This window comes from Dermacentor albipictus, chromosome 6 (genome assembly GCF_038994185.2).
Source record: "Dermacentor albipictus isolate Rhodes 1998 colony chromosome 6, USDA_Dalb.pri_finalv2, whole genome shotgun sequence".
In the NCBI taxonomy this organism is placed as follows: Eukaryota; Metazoa; Arthropoda; class Arachnida; order Ixodida; family Ixodidae; genus Dermacentor; species Dermacentor albipictus.
The window spans coordinates 73,896,492-73,919,589 of NC_091826.1; the positions used below are offsets into that span (position 1 = coordinate 73,896,492).

Genomic DNA, 23,098 nt, shown 5'->3' on the forward strand with positions numbered 1-23,098 from the left:
TCATCACATAAGAAACTCTTAAAACCGCTGAAAATATTTTTCTAGACACATAGTACTACTATACTAACTCTATGTGTAGATACTATAACTTCGCTGTAGAAAAGGTCACGTGTCATACGCTAAGACGTAAAAAATAAATAAAAAATATTTTTTTTTTTAATAAACGTTTGCATTTAAAATAATATAACTTTATGGTTCGTTATACTTTGAATTTATATTTTTTTAGTTTTTAACACCACTGTTTAAATAAGCTTTGTCTAGCTTTCTTTCTTTTCTTTTTGCATGGTGTGACAGCAATTTCGACACGTCTACTGAAAAAAGACGACAAAATAAGAAGGGCTATTGTTCGCGCCAGATTTGTATCACTTGTGCCGCGTTGCACCGTCCGACACTTATTACATACGCACTCGGTTCGCTGAAAGAGCATGGCAGCTAGTCCTTCCTCGTCTGAAATTTCAGTGGTAAGTAATGGGTTCGTTGCCGCTAGAGGCCGAGAACCAAGCGTTTAGAAGCGTAAATCGCCGTCAGAACTACACGCGTTGATAAAATTAGCCGACCTAAGGTTAACAAGTGCAGCATTATTTCTATGTCAGTGTTCAGATGCTTCGAGTTTCTGTTAGGACCTATTCCAAAACATCTGCAGTAAACATGTCAGCATAAATTGAAGCTTGAACAGGAAGAACGAATGCCAGTTACGCGTAATTACATCGAAGTGCGGCGTGTAATTGCTTTGTAGCAGATATCTAAGCATGAAGGAAGTGTACATTTTGGGGTGAACCTGAAAACGAAACACCAATGCGTCGTTTCGTTTAGAATTAACTGTGAACTTGTTAACAGTTGAGTGCAAGATTCTGGGAGACAAAATCTTCCCAGGAACCTGTGTGGCAATTGTTTCTTTTCGGTATGTTCGCCTGGTCGCTTCACAGGGCGCTCCAACAGCACTGGAAACGTCGTACAAGGCAGCAACCGAGCATCAATGCAAGTGTAAGGGGGCTCCTATAGCGATAGTGCAGTCTGGTTATCGCTGCAATATATAACCGCTTGTAATACGTCTTTGAACCTCCCTTTAACGACGTTTGTAACAGTTTGTGAGATCGAAAATTATAAGTTTAGTATGCAGTTGTCGTTAATTCCAAACACCTGCACCAGTTCAGCCATTTTTTGTTGTGAGAACGGCAGCTTTTTACACACTTTTTCAAAGTGAATGACATAACTTCAATATAATATGCACATTAAGTGACATGCGTGTGATAAAACAACAGATTGAAGAGCACCAGAATGATTGTGCTGTTTCAAAAATGTTGCTGTAGTAGCTGTAGGTCACGACACCTTGTTTTCCTTACATGGTATTGAACAACTTCCTGAAATGGTGATTTAAACGGGAGTCACGAAGAAGTTGCTTCAGCTGACACGTGCGAGTTTAGAGTGCAATGGCGCCATAGCTGCTTGACCTTTACCGAAATCAGTAAGAGCATCTGCTTGGATTAAATCCGTTAATCTGCCGCATCGAAAATGTCTGTCCTTTCAATTAAAACACATACTACCTCAAATATATATATTTTTCCTAATATGGCGAACCTAAATTTTTGGCTACGATGGTGCCATGTCAGTTACAGCATTATGATCCTTAGCATGATTTTCTCGTCCACATCGGCTGTGTTGTGATAGGTCGAAATGCATCGTGTGTTTTTCAATGTACGTTAAGAAACTTCAGATCACCGAAAATGTAAATCGAGTATTGTGTAAATATAAATCGGACCTTGTGTATTTTTCAGTTTATTAACTTTATTCCGATTTAAACAACACCAATTAAGAACAAACGCAGAAAAAATAGGACATGCTCTGGACCGACAAGTATATTCCACATTAATATGTACAGACATATAAACTGACAGATAAAGATTTGAAAAAGAAAGACCAGTCTATTGTCATGCCTCATCACTGTGGCCATGACATGGCCACAGTGACGGGGCATGTTTTTCTGGCTTTCAACATTTGGCTGCTCAGCTGATTATGATGTCATGTACAAAGATATGTGTGAGATTAAAATTCACCCACAACAATGCTGCTTGGAATGAGAAACCGACACCGCATTTTCTTTCCTTGTGAGGCTACTTTCATGTAGGAGTGTGGGAAGGGCGTTTATTGGCACAGGATTGAATAGTGCCAGAAGTAAATTGAATAGAATGTTGAATATTTTTCGAATAGTTTGCAAATAATGTACAGCCTCACCATATGTACACTCAGAAGCAAAAGTTTGTTGACGAAGGCTACCATTAAAAAAGAAAAAGAAATTTTTTTTCACTGCCTTGGCATTCCATCTGAGGTCAAGTGGCATGGCCTACATACACTTGTTCAACCAATGCATTTTATTAAAGGGAAGCTGAAGAGTATGTCGAATTCAATAAGACGCTCGTATACGGATGCGGGAATGTTATAAACCACGCAGGTAAAATTTTGGGGGGTATTTTTCACTTAGAAGCGACGCAATCGTCGGTTAAAATTGCGCTGTAGCTCCGCCCCCCGTCGAGCGCCGCGCGCTGCTGCTGACGCTGACGATGCAAGCGGAGACTGTAAACCGCGGCTTAGTGACGTCAGCACTGGTGTTCCGTTCCTTCGCAGTCTCCACGACCGTGCCTGACCGGGCTTATTTCTGTGTGTGTGCCGTCCTAATCTGCTTCGCTCGACCCTACATCCCTTTGTTTGTCTATGTAGAGTGGTAGTTGACGTGCGCCGCATCAATTGAACTTGTACGCCAATCATGCCGGCGTTCAGTGCAGCCTACGCTGGCATGAACACCAGCGGCCGTGACGATGTTCTGATGTTCCATTAGTTCCTGCAAGACAAGAAGCTTTCAGCTAAGTGAGAGGCTGCTGTGAAGCGAAACAACTTCAAGCGCTCAAGAACAACAGTGTTGTGCTCTAACCACTTCCGTCACGATTACTATCGGAGTTTATCAATAATGCATGCTTTGGGTTCCCCTTTGTGTTAGCACGCTGAACGGAAGGTGCATGTTTATCTCCAACCCTTGACGCAGGTTTCATCGCCAAGCGCCGCAAATTTTCTATTCACACATGTGTTGTGAAACATGCATGCAGCTACCATAATGCAGTGCAAGCGTAAAGTTTGCATGTGTTGGAAAGCCTGCTCACGCGAGGATGCTGCGCTCCCTCTTCTCTCGCACACATAGAGAAACCGACCATCTCGCGTAGCCGACGGAATTCGCCTTTTATGAATAGCGTGCAGATGGCGTGCTGATGAAGGTTCTATACTACACGTGCTACAACAGCCGGTAAACTTCTCCCGCGTTTAAACCGTCTGTGTAGATTGCCGTCAGCTTTGGGGCAGCGCACAAATGCCGAAGATCGCATCACCGCTTACGTTCTACGAGGAGGCATACAGGAACATAACACTACAGTTGTTTGCCCGGAAACGTACTCACTGGAACGCTGAATGCAGCTTAGCAAAAAACATACTCACCAAAGAACATTTCCAATACAAGGAGAGGCTAACACTTCGCCTTCGTTCGCATGGAAAGCAGTGCTTGCACCAGCATGTCTTGCTTCTTGGAGAGGCCGGCTCTTCGCACTTGGCTTGTACATGTAGGGAGTAAAGTATAAAACCCTTACAAGTGATCTTGCACGCGACAGCGCGACATGCGAGGCAATGGCTGTCGTGTTCACTCGTTGCCTGCAAGTCGAACTCCACGCGAGCGACAGCTTTGAGCAACGACTTCCCGGTATGAGGGCAGCAATATACGCGCCGTAACTAGAATGACGCATGCTTTATCAATTTAAGTTGATGTATTTTACTGAAAAAAGGAGCATAAAATATTTCTGAAGGCCTTGCACTAGGTTCTTATTCTTGCATGTGTAAAATTCAATAGTTTACTCGTTCCGTGCGACAAACAGTAGTATTTGAGCTATGTACATCCAGTTCCGGCTTCGCACTATTTGCTAGTTGCTCATAGCACTTCCGAGCGACGAGTTCTAGATTTCTAGAAACGAGCGATCGAGCGACAACACAGAGCGATCTGTTCAAGCGACGGCCTGTTTTGTCGCTTGAAGCCGTCGCCCGTCATTGTCGAGCGAAAACGCCCTCGTGGAGTTTGGACTTAACGCCGAACTCCTCAGAGAAACGCAAGCTCTCGAAATTTTCCACGAGGGTCTCAGCAAAACAGCACCAAACTACCTTGCACCATGCTTCGTTTGTAGCGGCAGCAGTCGGTCCGGACGAACACCATTGTTGACGTCACGAGGCGCCCGACCAATCACAGGTGGAAACGAGGCGTGCGAGCTGGGCGTGTCTGCTGCTGCACTTTTCGTCGAAATAAAATATGTTTGCGCTTTCTTTCGCTCAATTTTGATGTGATATTCGAATTCAGAGGGTTGAAAACCATGACGTACTGCTTTTCGCTCATTTTTTTCTGGAAAAGCTTTCAGCTTCCCTTTAAAGAAATTCCACGTTGTGAAGCTCTGCTAGATGAAAATTCAATTTTTTTTGCTGATGCTGTGGTCCTTGACCTTTTTGCATTATAGTGTACATGGAGATGGGGGAAAGACAATAAATATAGGAGAATAATAGTGGCTTGAAGCTTGATCCATGTTTTTAAAATATGCACTTTTTTTTAAGAGTTCAGTGAGGTCAACAATATTAACAAATATGTGGCAGACATTCTTCACTAAAGGGTGCGATGATCATGTGTTGCTCAGGAAATGCTAGATCGATGACAGCACTGCTATTGACTTACCTGAATATGGAACCACAGGTGCGCTTGTAGATGCTGTTTTATCTTAAGACTCTATCTCTGCCAAGGAACTTGTGGATACTGTGTTATCTCAAGCCTCTACCTCTGCCAAGAATGAAAGAACTTGCAGAGGCAGGATCATTGAACATAAATCTTTCAAAGCCCTTATTGAGGTTGCTTGCTTGTATGTGACATGAAACAATTAACTTTTTCCAGCCTGCCTCATTCTAATGACTTGCCAAGTGTTCTTCAGCACGTCCTGAAGCAATAAGACTGACATTTGTACCAAACAAGCTTACTGAAGCTTGTTTTATCCACACTCAGTTATGCTGAAGGGCCTTGTAAAGCTCTTTGAGCACAGCATGTAAATAAATTTTGGGGTTTTACGTGCCAGAACCATGATCTGATTTAAAAGGCACACCCCCGTGGGGGATTCTGGATTGATTTTGACCATCTTGGTTTCTGTAATGTGCACCTAAACCTAAGTACGTGAGCATTCTTGTGTTTTGCCCAAATCCAAGTGTGGCCGCTGTGGCAGGGATTGAAGCTGTGACTTCGAGCTTGGCAGAACAACGCCCTAGCTGCTGAGCTGCCATGGTTGGTTTGTAAGTGCGGTAACTATACTATCATTGTCGCCAAGCAATCCTGCTGTAACATCTGAGGCACACATTAATCTTCTACGTGCTGCGGACTAAGGTCACACTTTCACATGAAAGACTACCTTGAAAGCTACCTCGTCTTTCCTATAAACTTAGTGATATTCCGCCACTTGTCCTTTTCTTACTGTTATGCAAGAGAAAGCATAGTGGCTACTGGGAAGATTCATGTGAAAATGTCACAGCTGAGCCGTCTCTCTGACAAAAGCAAAAAAAATTTTGATGAGAAACCCTGTTTAGACTAGTTCACTTGAGAATCCTCATCACGCACAAGATCGTGGGGCCATCTGGTAGCGGAATATCGCTGCTTCGTGTTATGGAAAGGCAGGCATGCAAAGCATGGGCATGGAAAGACTAAGCAGCACAACACAAGCGCCTACTTTGAACTGAAACGACAGACATTGGTGGTAAAGAGCGTGGACACAAAACCTATTGGCGCTTGCTTGGATAAACCCTTCTGTCCATGTTTGCATGCCATAAATATCTGCTAACTTGCTAAATACTTGTTTTTGAACTTGTTTTTGGGCAAAGTGGTTGGTGTTTGTTAAATCCATTGGAGAGCAATTAAAAGAAACACGAAGAACAGAGGACGGGACGCCGCAGGCGCTGCACTTGCAAATACACTCACTCAAGTTGTGAGTGTAGTGTAAGTGGGTGTTCAGTCCTCCGTGCTTTGTGTTTGTCTTAATTTCGCTACAATAGCTTCAACTAACTTGCTCAGCTTTCTGTTATTCTAATACTTCTGCAACAAAATTATGGCCTCCGAGACGGCCACCATGATGAGGGGCTGCAACATGCCACCTTAATGATGTGCTGAGGCCCAAGCTCGGCGTGTTTGTAGGTGGAGCACGGTAGGAATCGTTCCACATGTACATTGCATATAGCCTTTAGTGCAGTGCTCTGTGTAGCTTCGTGCTACAGTCAAGTGGATGAGCATAAGGGCATGGTAGCGGCAGTGTGAAGTGCTCCAAAACTAATTTATTCCATAGCACATTATTCCTGTAATGCCTAAACACCGTTTCACATCAATAAAGATTAGAAAAACTTTATTGCTTTTATTTTTGGCCATGTAGAGTACATTTATAAAAAGAAATTCTGAAATATTTTTTTTTTCAATGAATAAACTTAGTATAGCAATTTGTTACTTAGTAACTGGTTTACTTAACTATGCACAGCAGAAAGCTGCCTTCAGGGTATCAAAAACACTAGTATAGGCTATGCATTAGGTCTGCTGTACTTAAATGAAATTTTGGAGCTATACGATTCAGTGTAGCATGTACGACATGAGGGGCATTACAGGGTCAAAACAAAAAGAATCGTATTTGTATACTGTACAAGGTATGTGACAAAATTTTTCTGAGGAGACACCCTTTACCACAAAATGCACATTCTGCAGCTGGGATATGACAAGGTTTTCTCGACAAGGTAACCAACTCTTACCCAGAGTAAGCACTATTCTGGAAATTTTACCACGATCTTCATTGCCATATGCATTTGTAATTCAGTTCCATGCAACTAACATAAAATTATGCGACCATTTAACTCTGTTTCCTAATTCCTTGAAGATATATTTTGTCATGTCTGTTTAAAGTGCATAGATTTTGTCTTACACTGTGTTGTACTTTTTTTTTTGCTTTTAGTCTGAATGCTTTGCTCTTCTTGTAGTCTTAGTAATACGTTAAAATCTATAGCGATTGTTGTATATTGAACTTGTATTTGGCAAGTCCTCTGGAGTAATTTTGTCACATATCTTGTATACAAATAAGATAGAGGGTTCATTGAAAGATGGAGATTTGAAGTGAGCAACAGCAGTCGAACACGGAATCAGGGAGTCAATGTTTTGACAAGTGCCCGTGTTCAGAATGCTGGCTCCAGAGGAAGTGTATTTCAGAGCAGGCATCTGTTATTTGACCACTGTTCTTCATGAGTGATGTAGTTTTACAGGAGATCACTCTGATAGTTTCATTTCAGGGACATCTTTGCTAAACCTTGTGCAATTTATTGTAGTGTGAAATCCATCAACAAACCTGACCAGACATTTCATAAATGATGTTGAAAGGTCCACTTAAGTGTACTTGTTGTTATAGTTAAGTTGCACTGGGCATCATTCTTATTGCCAAATCCTTGGGGCACACTTACTTTTATTTGTGTAGTTAGTACATGTGCTGATTCCTCATAACATCATTGCTTTAGCTCCGGAATTTGTGCCATGTTGGCAACTTAGCAGTTTACCACTAATACCAGAAGAATAAGAGGCCATGAACCCTGATAGAACAGTGATCACAGAAAAAAAAATCGTAAGTTCAAGAACTTTGATGGGAGCAGTCATAGGGCTTAGGATGCAGGCTAAGAGTGTGAAGTATTCTTAAAGTAAAAAAAAAAGACAAAAAAGGAACAGAGATTTATCTGTGAAGGTACTAAGCTCTGCAAGTTGTTGCTAAGATCTGTTCTGAATACAGAAATTTTTCTGAGTAAAAACTTTTGCACTGAATTTTGTAAACCTAGTTTGTGTCACCACTTAAAGCAGTTGTTTTGTGATGATATATGTTGAAGATAATGTGCAATTCTAGCAATCTTTTCATGTGGTCTACAATTGGCTGAAAATTCGTTTCAGAAGCAAAACGGTCGATACTCCGTTTCATACACAACAAGCAACAATATTAAGGCTAGAGTCTAAACTTTTCTTGCTGCTGTCATTCACAATGAAAAAAAATAGTGCATCAACATAAAAAAGAAAGGTGTAGGTATGCATCATGCACCATATCTGCCCGTATAAGGCCGGCGCCTCCACTTTGGAGTGCGAAAATTTGGAAATAAGTACTAAGCGTCCCGCCCATACATTTGTGCTGCTTAACTCCCACAAGCCACTAAAAGACTGCACTAGTCCGTGTCCAAAACATCGATTGGTTACTGTAAATGTGTTCATGGCCGACCTCAGTGATTGTGTATATTTGTTATTTGTGTAGCAGTCTGAGTACAGTTCAAGACACTCTTACATGAGGGTGAGGGCCTCATGTAAAACGCTCACCCAATAATAATTAAGAAAAGCAGGTGCAGGCTTTACACGAGTAAAAACGGCAATTTGATGCGACATGAAGTCTCGCACTTTTATGCTGCAAAATGTGTTCATTACGTGGACTTGTCACAGGTCTGAACCAATTTTACCATTGAGTGAGTGGACCAAAACGCTCCTGCAACCAGCAGGCACAACACACTGCTAATGCTCGCCAGCAAAACTAAAACATAGTATGTTGGTCATTGGAAACACTAAAGTGCACAAGTACTAATGCATGGTTTGATGTAACCTTGCATGCGCATGTAGTACTTGTATTATACGAAGTAGGTATTTTATAGGAAGCATCGCAGATCAAAAACAACTACAGTGTGAAGCGTCTGGAGTGACACTTATGCCACCACATATTACTTGTCTAGCCTCCACAGTGTTGCCAACTAAGCTTGAAATGTAGGGTATAGCGTCGCAATGCACGAGTGGTCCTTTGAATTCATGAAACCTGGCGTTATATGGGGAGCTAGCATTTGAAACTCTGAGTCTGTGATCCATCGTGAAACATGTCTTGTACCAGGATGCGAAATGTCAGTCTCGCAATGAAACACCAAACCTGTGGAATCCAGTGACCCATTCTTTTCCTTAAAGGTGTTGCCATTTTAAACAAACAGGCGTAGCATATACATGAAACCCTGAAGATTGTGTCTACAAAGTATTACAGTGCTGCGCACCGCGGAAACAGCCGAAATATCAAAGCTAAGGTCGTGCACCTTCCCTCTCGAGAAAAGTCTCCTCCCAGCCAGACAGACACGATGACATGCACAAGTGCCTCTTCGCAGTGTGTGCTTCGTCACTCACCGTGACTAATCCAATGCGGAAGACACAACGCTGCAAGAAAAGGAAGAAAAGGAGGCAGGGCTTGATGCCGGAGTACATGCCGAGGCTCTGGTATAGGAAGAAGCACTGAGGGAACGCTGCTTGAGAACAATACTAGAGGCACAAGAGAGAGGGTTTCTCCATTAGCAGTGACACTCGCCTCCTGGTGGCACGGTAACGGGGCAGAACCTACCTGAAAAATGTATAGTAAATTACTTCATAGATGCCGTTTTGCAGCTTCCAGTGTATAACCCAAAATTTGCAATGTGGCCTGGTGAGGGGTCCTTCAACTATATTACTGCTTTAGCTATGTTTTATCACTGTTCTTTTCACTTGCCAGTCCGCTTACTTTTGAGCCACTGCACCATCTCCTACCTAGTGTTTTCAAAGAATAAACGCACCTGCTTCCGGGTTGCTTTTTTTTAGGCTTATAGTTTCTCGACTCTGATCAGCTTATGTGAAAGCCCCTTCTGTGGCCCTCCAAACTCTGCTTCGATGGTGAGCATCTTTTTTCTTTTACAGCATGCTGCAAGAGCAGCAAGAGCTTGTTCAAAGCTTGTTTCCTGTTTTTTTTCCTTTTCTATACTCTTATGTCTGGCCTCAACCGCAGCATGCTGAAGGCCTTTTCTTCCTACTGAGCAGCATTCTCCACTTCCTGGCGAATTTATTATTAATTAATTAATTAATTTATTTATTTATTTATTTATTTATTTATACATACTGCAGCGCAATTTGTGCTATAGCAGGAGTGGGTTGAGAAAAAGCACAGAAAGTGCATTGGAGTATACAGCGGTAAACACAAGTGAACACTTTTACAAAAGAGCACTGATGAAAGAAAATATGCAAAAAGTTATACAAATGCTGCCGGGCATGGGTGAGCACGATTATGCATCTAGGATGGTGGTTGCAAAAATTCGGGATGAGCATGAGCGAATGGACCCAGGTAATGAATTCCAGTCTTCAATTGAACAGGGGAAAAAAGCTGAATTTGAACATGTTAGTGCGTGCGTAGTAGGGTATCAAGTTCAGGTCTTGATGTTTTCTCGTTGCTGATCCCGGCGCGAAGTTAATGTAATTATCATTTGAGAGCCCAACCGAAGAATTGACAATGCAATGCAAGAATTTGAATGATTCGACACGGTGATGAGAAGAGAGCGTGTTTAGGTTCAAGGAAGAAAGTGTTGAAGAGGGCGAAAAGTCGCGATCGTAACGATGAGATATAAATCGCACAGCTTTTTTTTTGCATTGCTTCTAACTTATTAATCTCTAACTGCTTATGTGGGCTCCAAACTACTCAGCCAGTGTGCTCAGCCAATGCTCAGCCAGTATGATACATGTTTAGCCCATTTCTTAGCTTATAATGGTTGATCACTCTGGAAGGCAGGCATAGTGTAGAGGTTAGAATGCTCAGCTTGAACATGCCTAAGGGCTAGTTCCACCCCGGACACCAATGCGCAGTGTTAATGCAAATGGCATTCTTGGCCTGTCCGATCATTTCAATGGGTTGATCCTGATGATAGTGCAGTCTAAAAAATGTGGGCCGATGTCAAGAGTAATGCCCCACTCGAAAATCCTTTAAAGTTTCTCTGTTGCTGGGTGGCATTGACCCCGTAGCACAGCAGCCTGAAGCTTTATTGTGCTCTGCCCCAAATGCTCGCAGGGTGGAGGGAATTAATTCTTACTATTGCACGTACTGGCATGGCATGTGTCTTAGAGGCCACTCCCATGGTTCATGGATGTGCTACTAGATGGTGCAGCATTTCTAGAGGCAAGTGCAAGAAAAGAGCCCAGCGGCTGCATACTTGCATAGTCATCACAGGTGTGTTCTTGAATTTTTTTAAATGCTGTATCAGGATCCTTCGAAATTGTAGCAAACAGACGGGACACATTCAGTATTCCCTAACTCATGACTGCTGTTCACTATAAAAGCCATCTACAGAAAGACTGTCACAGAAAAGTCCATATGCATGCTGGAAGAAATGAGACATGGACAAGTAACTAAAACAAGACTTCTTTTTAATGTACACATTTAGAAAAAAGTATATTTACACACACTGCGCAAACATGGTAAGGCTTTGCATAAACACACACATGACGATGGAAATGTTACGGTAAAGGCAGAGATGCCAACATCAATTTCTGCTGGCCTTCTTGAGCAACAACATTGTGTTTTAAGATTGACAATGTCATTTTTCTGAGCTCTCTGTACTTGGTACAGATGTGAAGTGTAAAAAAAAAACGAACATGTAATCTTTTGATTAGGCGAACATTCATTCACTACCATAAACTGCAACAGCCATTTCACAACTTTCGGTGTGGTTCTTTGTGGGCGTTAAAAGCAATTCTAAAACACACAGCTGATATCCTGCAAAATGAGAATCTGTGTTTAGAAAAGCTATGCCTTAAAGAAACATAGAAAGGACAACAAGACTGTTCTTATCTTTTCTGTGTTCGTCTTAGATGTTTCTTTTTCCCCCTGAAACACTGGAAGTGTCTCAGATGTTGAAGGTCCAATTCACCTGGCTTTCTGCATTACGTACTGCTCTATCTATGCTGAGATTGTGCTCACATAATTGTCAGCCAAGTCTTTACCTCTGAGGTATTTTCTATTTCTTTTTCTCCCTATTAGAACTTTAAATTTTTGCCTGCTATTTTCTTAGGATGCTCTCTTATGACACATAAACTCTCAAAAAAGTTTACTGCTTGAATGGTCTGGTTTTGATCTCCATCTAGCTACAAACATGCACAACCTTAGACGAGGACAGAGCCATCGCTATAAAAACAGTGTTAGTAAAAATAGCGTTGAACAGAGTGCTGTTTGACGAGCACTGTGCAACAGGTCATGGCACATTGTGACAAAATAATCAACGGACATCACACACACATGGAGAAAAATATATGTATATATATATATATATATATATATCTTGTATTTCCCTAAGTTTGCTCAAGTAGCCGCCATTAATGGAAGCACATGTTTCAGGATGAGAAGAATTAGACGGTGATGTATTGTGCTACCAGCATAAACTGTAACACAAACAAGAAAGAATAAACAGAAATGTATCTTCAGTATTGCTCACCTAAGATTGCACGTTACATTAAGGTGAGGGAGGCTCGGATGTGAAATTTCAAAAGCCTGGTTTGCTTAGCAAACACCCACACGTGGTATGAAAAGCCAGGCAGTCAGACGTAAACCTTCTTACTTTGTATTTAAATTTGTGCTCACTGTATGTCACACGCAAAAGTGAATATTTTGCACATGAGCAGATAGATTGAGCTTTGGGAATGCAACAAATAATAAAGAACAAGAAAAGCCAAGCAATGGTGCAAGTTGTGCCGCAACCAAATTTTGGGTTGTGTTTTAGAAATAAGAATTGAGTGTGCTGAAATCAAACTGTGTTTTTGTTTGTACAAGTAATCGATCTCGGCACTTGACTATCACAGTTTTATAGTTTCTGTATGCCACCTGCTGCAATGCATTTATGAGCCAGCTTAATTTGGGCTGGTTTTGTGGGCCCATATTTCATGCATTGGATTCTTGCATATGAAATTTATCCTTTTATGTGTAACAACATTAAGGCTGTGCCCAAGGTAATGGCAATCATATTGCAGAATACACTTCACTCTTCACTTGCAGAATACACTTCACTCTTTGTAACAGGCTGTAGAGTAGAGCATAATTGTTCTTTTTTAACAGAAATTTTCATGTTCATCATACAAGATGCAGTTACTCTATCCAACTCAAACAAAGCAAGTCTCGGAGAGCTTTCGAAACAGCAAAAGCAAGTCAGAGCTGTTTGTATGCCCTAGCCGAGATGAGAAAGGTTATTTACGGATTCTGTTTACACATCTCACATCTTTTCAAATGCCTTAACCATCATGTTGGAGCTTCGACGGATGATACGGAATGCACAAAAAGCTGGATGATTAACGAAATTAAAATGCATCATTGGGAAAGAATCTCGTATGCATGCTAAATAAATTAGAGAAATGCTCCATTTGTGAAGGCAATCATGGAAAGCTGTCATTTGCATTTGGTTGCTATGCTGCCATCGTTTCAAACGTGGCAAAGGAAAGATATAATAAAAGCTGCATTGCCTGAGAAATGGTTGTAGAAGATAGTCTATGCAAAAAAAAAAAAGTCATTTTTTAGAGATGTGCGCCATAAACTTTACATGAAGCGTTGAGTGAGGACTAGGTGTTCTGAAGAATATGAACAACGCAACAATATAAAGGCGGAGGAAGTTTGTGCTGCCTCAAATGTGGAACAAGCAAATGTATGGTTTGTACAGCACTCGACTTCATTTCACATTGGACATTGACCACGCATCGTGCACACTGTGATACAAGCTAGCAGCATTGTTGCAGTCTATTCATTTTGCATTTTGAATTATATAATAACTTTGTTTACTTCTTTATCTCTCTATTGGGCTTACAAATGTTCTCTGTAGATATACATGTATTGTAGCTGCTGTGTTCTAAAAGAGAAAGCATTCGTGTATATTTTTTTTTATGTCCACACATTCTACTTTGTGTAGTGAATCTAAAACTTGAATGCTGTGATTTAAAAATTGTCTTTTTATTTGTTTTTAGCGACCCTAGTTGTAAATCTGTTGTTTATCTTAACTATTATTTTTTGCAAGTACTATTAGGAACCTAACTTGGAGCATTGATCCTCATACCAGAATTTAGAGCTTGGAGTTATGTTACCATTCTCTTTCCGGCAGTCAGGCATGTTTATTGTTGCACGTCTTAATGGGAGGGGGGTAATGCATAATGTGCAGTAGTATCAGTATGTTTTCATTTTTGTTTTGTCTTGGAATGTGTTTAAAGCCTCCCTTTCTAAATACAAAAAGTTTGCAACATCATAACTGAAGTATCGTAGCTGACTATTTTTCTTTAGGGGGTACAACACCGTGTTGTGTTCATCTCGCAATGCTGTATGTCCTTGTTTGGGGTTGCAGGGCAGACATCCTAAGTATAGCAGGGCGCCGAGTTTTTTTTCTTTTTCTAAACCTTAAGCCAGCTACCCAGTCAAAGGTAGAGAATGCACAAACAAAAGAAGGTTGACTCCTATCTAGCCCGTATGAAGCCTGCAACAGTGCTTGCATCATTAGTACTAAGTATATAGCATTTCACATCAAAGCAGCTACAATTTGCTATTCCGAGAGCTGCCACACATAGCTGTCCACAGTCAGTGTCATTTTCTTTAAAAAAAAACTAATAGTAGTCTCAAAATAACTAACAGCAATTCCCTTGGAAGCACAATGAAAACACACATGTCAGTCTTTTGCATTGTCCAAGGGAGGTGATCATATTCTGGAATTGTAGTGTCCGTTGGAGAGATGTGATGCCGGACCATTTCGGTGGAGCGGCTCTTTGCTTGAATGGTGCGAGTAGCGGCTGTTAGGCCTGGAGTGAACAATGGTGTAGTGGTCGCTTCCATTGCTCACGGATCGAGCAGAGTTGAGGGTGGAGCCGCCAGAGGTGTAGCCTGGTTTGTTAAGCGATGTCCGGGATCCGTACTGCGAGCTTGGTACCCAGCTGCCCTTGTATGGGTCGTAATCCTCCATCTCGGACGGTTCCTTCTCTTCAACCTGGGCATCGGGGAATGGACAAGAGTTTAGCGTTTATTTTGCACGTGCATTTCGTGGAGCAGTCAAGGCACTTAATTTCGTGAGCCAATTTGTAGATCCACGGCTAACATTGTTTGTTTAAAATGAACCTTTCTTCAACTCTGCCTCCCACTTGTAGGAGGCTGTCTTGCCGAGCAGACAACAAACTCGGGCCAGTGGGTGCATGCAGCCGGGCATATGTATTTGTGTCATTAGCATCAGATGTGCATCATTTTGTACAAGCATTTTTGTCATTAGCACCGCATTCACATAATTATTTGCACATACACCACAATGGGCAAAAGGGTACCAGCCATGGTGGTGTGCTGCTTGCTGATCACGTGCCCGCAAATTCAATATCCAGCTGTGACAGTTGGATTCCAATCGGGACAGAATGCACAAATGCTCTTGCAACTGTATTTTGGGTGCACATTAACGAACTCCACGCATTTAAAATTAATCGGGAGCCCTCCACTATGGCGTTCCTCATAACACGCTGTGCAGTTTCCAGACAGTAAAACCCATAATTTCATTTTTCATGGGTTATGCAGAGCTGTAATTGCAGCTGCCTCAGTGTTGTGTAGCTAGCACAGTGAAAAGCTGCACATTGTCTTGGTCTGCTTATCTCAGGTGGCCAAGAGCTGCAAGTTGGAAAATAATATGACACTCGTGAAGTCATGCGAATAACTCTCTGTACAAGGAGCTATGTCTCCGCATGTGTAGCCTTCGTCTCTGTCTCGATCTCTTTGCGCTGCAACATCTAGTCGGCTGTGTACAGAAACTTGTTTCCTGCTTCCATGAAGTTGATTACCTGGTGGACACTCCTGTGCTCTCAACATTGCTGCTGCACTTACTGAAATCACTCTGATCTTTATTTGTAGGGTTCTAACTACGTAAGCCTGGTGCTGTAGCTCTGTTGCCAAGCGCAACAGACTAAGCCGAAGCTACCTGAGCACGTACCTCTGTCTTGGTGCATGTGCAGGTTAATGAAGAGCAGAGGAAGATGTTGACAATGAGCATGACAAGCAGCAGTACGGCCAGGCAGATGCAGAGGCCGATGAGCCATGGGAAACGCCATTCCGTGCACTCGCGCAGGGGCGCTGACACTGCAGAAAGTGTGAGAAAGAAAGATGTGCCCACCATGTTCCTCGAATTCTGTTGCAGAATGCCCGATTTTCTGGGCACTTTACTACAGTCGACATAGTGGCATCAATAATTTTACACTTTCGTTATTGGAGTCTCATTTGGGGGGACTCTGTAAAATGCAATGATAAGATAGCTTATTCTGGTACAACACTTTTTTCAAGACTTGATTTCCATTTATTTCAAGGAAAATGGTTCAAGGAGGCAGGGCAAAGTGTTTCCACTTGAATTTCGTGTCTGAGTAACAGTTTCGGTGTAATAATATCAATTCATAGATATCATTTTGTTAAATAAATAAGAAAGTTATTAAAACATGCTAGGTCAAGCATTTGGCGTTTTTTCTTGAAATGCAGTAATAATAATATCGGTAAACTATTTACGCACCCAAAGCAGACAGTGTCCCCATCTCATCAGCTAGCATGGGAACCTTATGCCAGTTTTTTTTTCTTGCTTTTTTTCTGGCCTATTCAAGACTTTGCTCATAAGACCAATGTTTCTGGTATTGCATAAGTGCAGCTTATAAATCCAGCTTAATGTAGCATACTGCTTTGAACAGAATGATTTGACTGCTGAAAAGAATGATTTGAAAAGGATGCAATATTATTTATATGGTTGCAGGTTGGTAGTAGTACCACATTTCTGTTCCTTTGTTGGGAAATGAGTACTCTGTTAATAAGTACTCTGTTCTCCTGAAGTGCTTTGTGGACATTGCTGCTGTGTTGCAGCAACAAATTGTTGGAAGAGAAGTACTTCAAAAGCATTTGTTCCCATTTACTCAGTGTGAACCTCGTGCATCGGTAAGTGCCATAAGGCAGATAAGTACACATTTAGTATTGTGCGCCTATTAGGATAACAAATTGCACTGCTTGGCAACAATCCACTGTGAGCAGAACCTCTTATGACAATGACATGAAAAAGAGAAGTACGGGGTGCGTGTCCTGTAGTGTCCTGTAGCTCTTTTCCTCCTGTAGCTCTTTTCCTCCTGTAGCTCTTTTTCTCCTGTAGCTATATTCCTCCTACAGTGCATGTCCTGTAGTTCTATTTTGTCTACTCCACAAAGTATCATATGGTAACGCAACACCAATGTTTCCTCTGGGGGTCGCTATAGTAACGTAGGTGCATTTGAATATGGAAAGGCACAAGAATGGGGCCAACATTGTGAACATTAAAGAACAGTCAATAAATATTTTCATTTAAACTCGGCTAGCCATTCTGCAGCTACAGCCAAGTGCTTATTCTCAAAATTTTTAATAGAACTAAGTTGGTGCATTCGTTTTATTAATTTAGAAATACAAATTATAAACAACAACATCAGCATTAAGGTGAACTTTAGTATTGGTCACCAGGTTTTGGCATGTTCTGGCTTCAGCCCTAGTATCTTTATAATTTCAAAGTTGGCAGGACAGGGCACCGTGTGCTTTACCCACTAAAAGAAACTTTGCCTGTTCATACTGCGATGTTGTCTGTTACTGAGAGGAACACTTGACAGAAGGAGGAACTCCAGCCTCTGGTGCCAGGAAATGGTGTCGCAAAACATTGTGTCTAAGCTTCTCACCCGTCGATGTCCGAAAGTGACACCACTGACACGATACAGCCTTGTCGCAGTGCTGGATGCCTGCATTCCGAGCGTTTATGTACTGTCTCTATGTACCTCTATTCTTTGCCTTTTCTCTGCGATTTTTTTAGTTTTTTGTTGAAGTGAATGTTAGGAGAGGTTGGCGCCTTTATGGTGGCACCGGCTACTCCTTGTCACTTGGCAAGCGAAACAAATTTGTGTAAATAGGGAGAATAGCGACACAAAATATAACACTCAGTAGAACACTGGATGAATAAAAAATATACAGTCCAACAGTACATGAGTGGCAAAGCTCTGTGCATTAGTTCAGTCCACGTACACATATATAAAGTTAAATGTTTTGAACAGCCAAAACACACATGTAATACACTGCAAACCACGTAAACCACTTATGAATTACTAACAACATTTATGTAACTCATTTAGCATATTCGAATCATTGGATACCTAATATTTTCCCAAAATGTTGGTGTCCTCTACAAACTTTTTCAGAGCAAGAAGTGCTCTTTTTTGGAGGCCCGCAGTTGGCCATGGGCCAAGTATCTTTTTAGGAGTGAATGGTCTTCTGTCTAATATATACAAATTAGCTTGCAGTACCGTTCTTTCTGTATCGTATTTCGTGCATTCGAGAAGGTGATGCACATCTTCGTCTGGGTGGCCACATGAACACTGCGGACTAGAGACACGTTTTATTCTGTGTTTCGTAAATGCAGTACCAAGACGCAGTCGGTGTACCAATGTTTCAAATTTTCTGTTGTCTCTTAGAGTTTCCGGCATTGATAAGTTTATACATGGGTCTATAGAGTATAACTCCGAGTTTTTAGTTTGCTGGTCAAACCAGGTAGTTTTACTGAGGCGACAAGAAGTCTGTCTCAGGATCAGACGGACTTCACTACGCAATAGGGGAAGATTGGTTGTCTCTGCGTTATTGTGCGCTCGATTCGCAGCTGCGTCCGCTGCAGTATTACCAGGAATATTGCAGTGCCCAGGTATCCATTGAAATGCAATTACGTGGTTCATTGCGTTTGCTTTAGTAAGTTCTTTGAGCGTCTCATACAATAGCGAAGTGTTCAAAGAATTTTCCTTATTGCTCTGTAGTAATGTGAGAGCGGCTTGCGAATCACTAAAGATAACCCATTTTTGCGAGTGTTTTTCTGATGTTATGAAACGCAAAGCACACAGGATTGCAAATATTCTTTCATATGACTCAGTTCCTTTTAATTAAAAGACCGTGAAGTCTCCTTGATGAAAATTTTGCTTTAATGTATTTTCTGCATCTTCAGCATCACCAGAACTGGACTGCAAGAGAGCAGGTTAAAAGTTTAGAAAAAATTTTCTCAGCTTTTATTGCATCCACGAATGTGAACTCTGCCTATGAAATCTGTAAGTGATTTCAGGCATGACAACAAAACTCGCTATGTGTTTCAAAGAAGGCACTTAGCCATTTCACGCACTGCTGCTGTCCCGTGTTCTTTCCCATGTCCTCGTTTATTTGCGCACTGTTTACGATGACTTTGCCTTGGTGTGTAGAGTTGGCAGAGTTCCTTAAAGGGACACTAAAAGCAAATATTAAGTTAACATGTACTGTAAAGATACCATTCCAGAAACTTGTCAGAACTTGTTTCGTGCCAAAAAAAAACTTGGTTTTGGTGAAAATCGCATCGGAAGGTTCCACATACTCGTAGCGCAATTCTAGTCACCTGTCCCTGAACAGGGGAGTGGTGATATTGCATATGCCATCACCACACCCTACTGCCGTCGGTGAGTAAAATGGTACGCGACAGACAGTGCTGCAATCTTTTGCACAACACACAAATGCGTGGCCATGGAGAAACCGACCAAAGACTGAGTGTTGGATCAACTTTTAGTCAAATGGTGTAGACTATTCAGGCGTTCTGCAACTTCACGTTGATGTGAAATTCTCTGCTACTTGCAGCTTGTGTGAGTTTTGTCAGCCAGCAAAACCAGTGCAGCACTATGCGATAATGAATCCACTGAAACTGCAGACGGTGCAAATTTGAACAAGAATGAAACCTTTCCACCGCCCGTGTCAATGAGTTAATGTAATGTCAATTAGTTCTTTTTTCTAAACATAGAATACAACTGAATGACTAGCATTTTCTTCTGTCTTATAATGCAATGCAGTGATCTTTTACAGTGAAGCTGTTAGCCTCTAGTTGGTCAGCATTTTTCGCATCCATGTCCATCTGCAAAAATGTGGGCCAATCCTGGCAGCTGTGCAGAGCCTAGAGCAGTGGCTCGTACCCCCGTAAGGCAGAGGCTTCAAACAGTCAACAGAGTGAAGCAAACAGTGTATACATTCTTTGGAATCATGCATACAACATGCAAAACAGCATACGTTTCAATAAGGAACAAGCACAAAGCAATAATCTGAACCACATAATTGATACGGCTCTCCTGATAATGCAAAGCTTGTAGCACTCCTCACATGTTTCCCAGTAAAGATTACTGTTGAGCAAGCTGCCGCGGCGATGGCAGCTTGCGACGTGAAAATGAAACGATGCTTGATTTTTACAACTTCATAAAAACGAACTATTATACTGGTGACAGGTCATAGAGCCCCTCATTCTCCGACATCTTATTGCAGTTACTCGAGGTGCTACGCCTCATTGCTTATGGGCTGCAACCACTTTTTTGAATGCATGTGAAGACATGCCTAGTATGAGTGTGTCAATGCATTTTACTCGCACATTGTAAGGAAAGCACAATGGAAAAGTAAATCTCTTTGTAAGAGCTAGATATTCTTTTCACTGCGCTCGCTACAGCCTCACAGCTGCAGTTTAGTCCTCTACCGATCCCTCTAAGTTGCAGCTTGATTTAAGCTGCACCAGTGCGTCATCCACACTACCGGATGCGCCCAATATTTTAGCAGCTACCACTAGGGGCTCTAGTTAACACAGTACTTGAAGGTAGTGCCATTCCTCTTAGCTGCTTATTTCCTTCTCCATCACTCTCACCACTTGTCATAATCATCATTGGTTAGAGATTTCAAATCAAGTCATTCAATGCTTTGTAATTATTTGTCATCCGTTTGGTTCATGAAAGGGACGAACTGTTGAGAGGACGAGGTGAAAGGCAGTGTGGCAGTAGGAGAAAAGCGTAGGCAACTAGTAGATGCAAGTAAACTACCATGTATTCATCATGTTGACCAATCATGGCATGGCTGGCAGAGCGGCCCTTTATTTCACTGTCCACAATGATTGCCAGCTCGTTCTAAGCATGCGTTTGTACAGCCTACACCACTGTCTTTGCGAGTGGTGTGACTGCCAGTAGCGTCGCCAAAAAAAGAACAACGCTACCATCACACTACATGAAAGCCTTAGCTGCTCCGAGATTGAGGTGCCACCACATGGCACCTTCTGAAACCTGATGTTTCTGAGCATTTATACAAAATATTTGCACAACAGACTGCAGGTGGTGTCCCCATGGCATTGAGGTTTCCACAGCTGCCTGAAGGGAATGGATGTGCTGTTGGTGTGCTCTGAAACCATTGAGCTAATGTGAACTTCGCTGGCTACCCCATGCTCGGGCCTCCTGAAGTGCCGTACACTCTGGGAGCCATCCACCATGGTTTGCTCAACACACGTGACGTTTGTCAACTTTCCAACTACAGCTTCCTCAGTCATACCTTGCTGCCAGCTACTTAGACCTTTACGATACGTAAGAATACATACGATTACAACATGCCCCTGCAGTGCTCTACGATGGCTCCCGCTTACACTACTGGTGTCGAAGGTGGGACCACTCTTCAGACCCCCAAACGGGTCAGCCTGCATACTCTTTCTTCCAGCGCATCATTTGCACCCCGTAGAGAACTAACATACTAACCACCACAAGGCTAGTGGCTCGTCGACATTCTGCCCGGCTCCTTGCTAGGGCTGACTTACCAGTTAAACAACTCAGTACTAGGGTCCATCCTCATTCATATTCTACCTGAAGGAAACATCACACTACTCGCCTTCACACCCCTTCTGTAATCTCAAAGTTTGAAGCAGTTGAATGTCTCACAATCCCAAATTTTCACCAAGCTGCCCGTGTCTACCAAGCCCCTCCGCCCCACACCTGCTGAGGAGTCAAACATCATATTACACCGAAAACTTCCTTGACTGAACTCATGGCAAACATCTGGGATACGGACTTGGGTGTCCTCACTTTTCGCAGGATGTGCTCCACGCACACCGCCCTTATCATGTTTGCCGGATACTACATTCTACACTGGATGAACTATCGAGGCATGACTGTGCTGTGGCTCGTACAAGCCTCAAGCAGTGTTCAGCACCGTCTGCTCCGCTCTCAGTCACTGTGTGGACATTTGCCCTAATACTGGAGTTCTAAAATGCCTCGCATGTGGACTCGCACTGAACTCCCCAGAACAACCTTAAACATGCCGCCCAGGCTACCCCCACTGCGGCGGGTACGACCAAGCTGGGGGTCTTCACTGTGAAGTCCAACCGGCCACAGACCGAGCCTTCCGTGAAGCAGAGTACGCATGCCGTCTACATCTCTCTGCCCCCACCAAAAATTCCGGCAATGTAGAATTGCCATCAGTTCAGCAACAATCCATGCCTCTGCCCACCTACACGGGCAGTGCCCAATTCCAAATCCTCTGCCTTGACAGTGACACCCTGCGGAACCCAAAGTTAACAGCCACACCAGGAGCAGCAGTGTGGCCCGGAACTGTTCCAAGACCTCCCAGCATTCACCCAGTGGGCTAACAAGTCAGGTTACCTCTACCTGCTGCAACGGAACTCTTCCCTCAGGCAAGTCAACCAGGCAGCCAATCCTCAGCCCTCCCTGCCCCCTACCCAGCCAACAGCCCCTAAACCCCCATAAAGCAAAACGCAGCTATTGTGTTGCTCTCGTTCGTACCAACTGTCTCTGCATGGCAGACCCGCCATGGTTGCTCAGTGGCTATGGTGTTAGACTGCTGAGCACGGCCACAGCGGCCGCATTCTGATGGGGGTGCGAAAACGCATGCGAATGCGAACGAATGCGAAAGCACCCATGTACTTAGATTTAGGTGCACATTAAAGAACCCCAGGGGGTCAAAATTTCCGGAGTCCTTCACTACGGCGTGCCTCATATTCAGAAAATGGTTTTGGCACGTAAAACCTCATAATTTTTTTTGCATGGTAGAAATCAACTCTCTTCCGCCTTCCTGACCTCTATCTCAACCGTCCTCCGTCGTGGACATTACTCCGGATTTCAACACAGACATCTCCTAACCTCTCACCCAGAACCCGTACTCCACGAACATTCTTCACTGCTCCTAGTCGACAGACCTTGTTGCCCACCTCCTTGTCTGACATTCACTTGCTGCAGCCCAACCAACTGGACTACGCCTCTACGGAGGTCTGCATTAACCCCTTCCGTGCCTTGGACAAGCTAGGTTTGTCCACGCTGTCTGGTAAAAACAGCCAAAGAGGATCTCATCACAACAGCAGTGTACTGTATTGC

At 42.7% G+C, this 23,098-nt stretch overlaps 1 protein-coding gene and 1 long non-coding RNA gene across 2 annotated transcripts in view; one reads left to right on the plus strand and one right to left on the minus strand.

Annotated features, from left to right (window-relative positions):
* Positions 1 to 291: 291 nt before the first annotated feature.
* Positions 292 to 22,522, plus strand: LOC139061207 (uncharacterized). Its single transcript, XR_011515258.1, has 3 exons — positions 292 to 461; positions 15,884 to 16,018; positions 21,049 to 22,522. It is a non-coding gene; the product is annotated as an uncharacterized lncRNA (long non-coding RNA).
* LOC139061206 (uncharacterized) overlaps positions 11,286 to 23,098 on the minus strand; it is a 175,280-nt gene continuing 163,467 nt past the window's right edge. The window contains exons 9-10 of the mRNA XM_070540859.1: positions 15,862 to 16,007; positions 11,286 to 14,883 (exon numbers count right to left, since the gene is read on the minus strand). Of these exons, the coding sequence (XP_070396960.1) occupies positions 14,599 to 14,883; positions 15,862 to 16,007 (431 nt within the window). The 3' untranslated portion in view covers positions 11,286 to 14,598. The remainder of the gene's footprint in view (positions 14,884 to 15,861; positions 16,008 to 23,098) is intronic.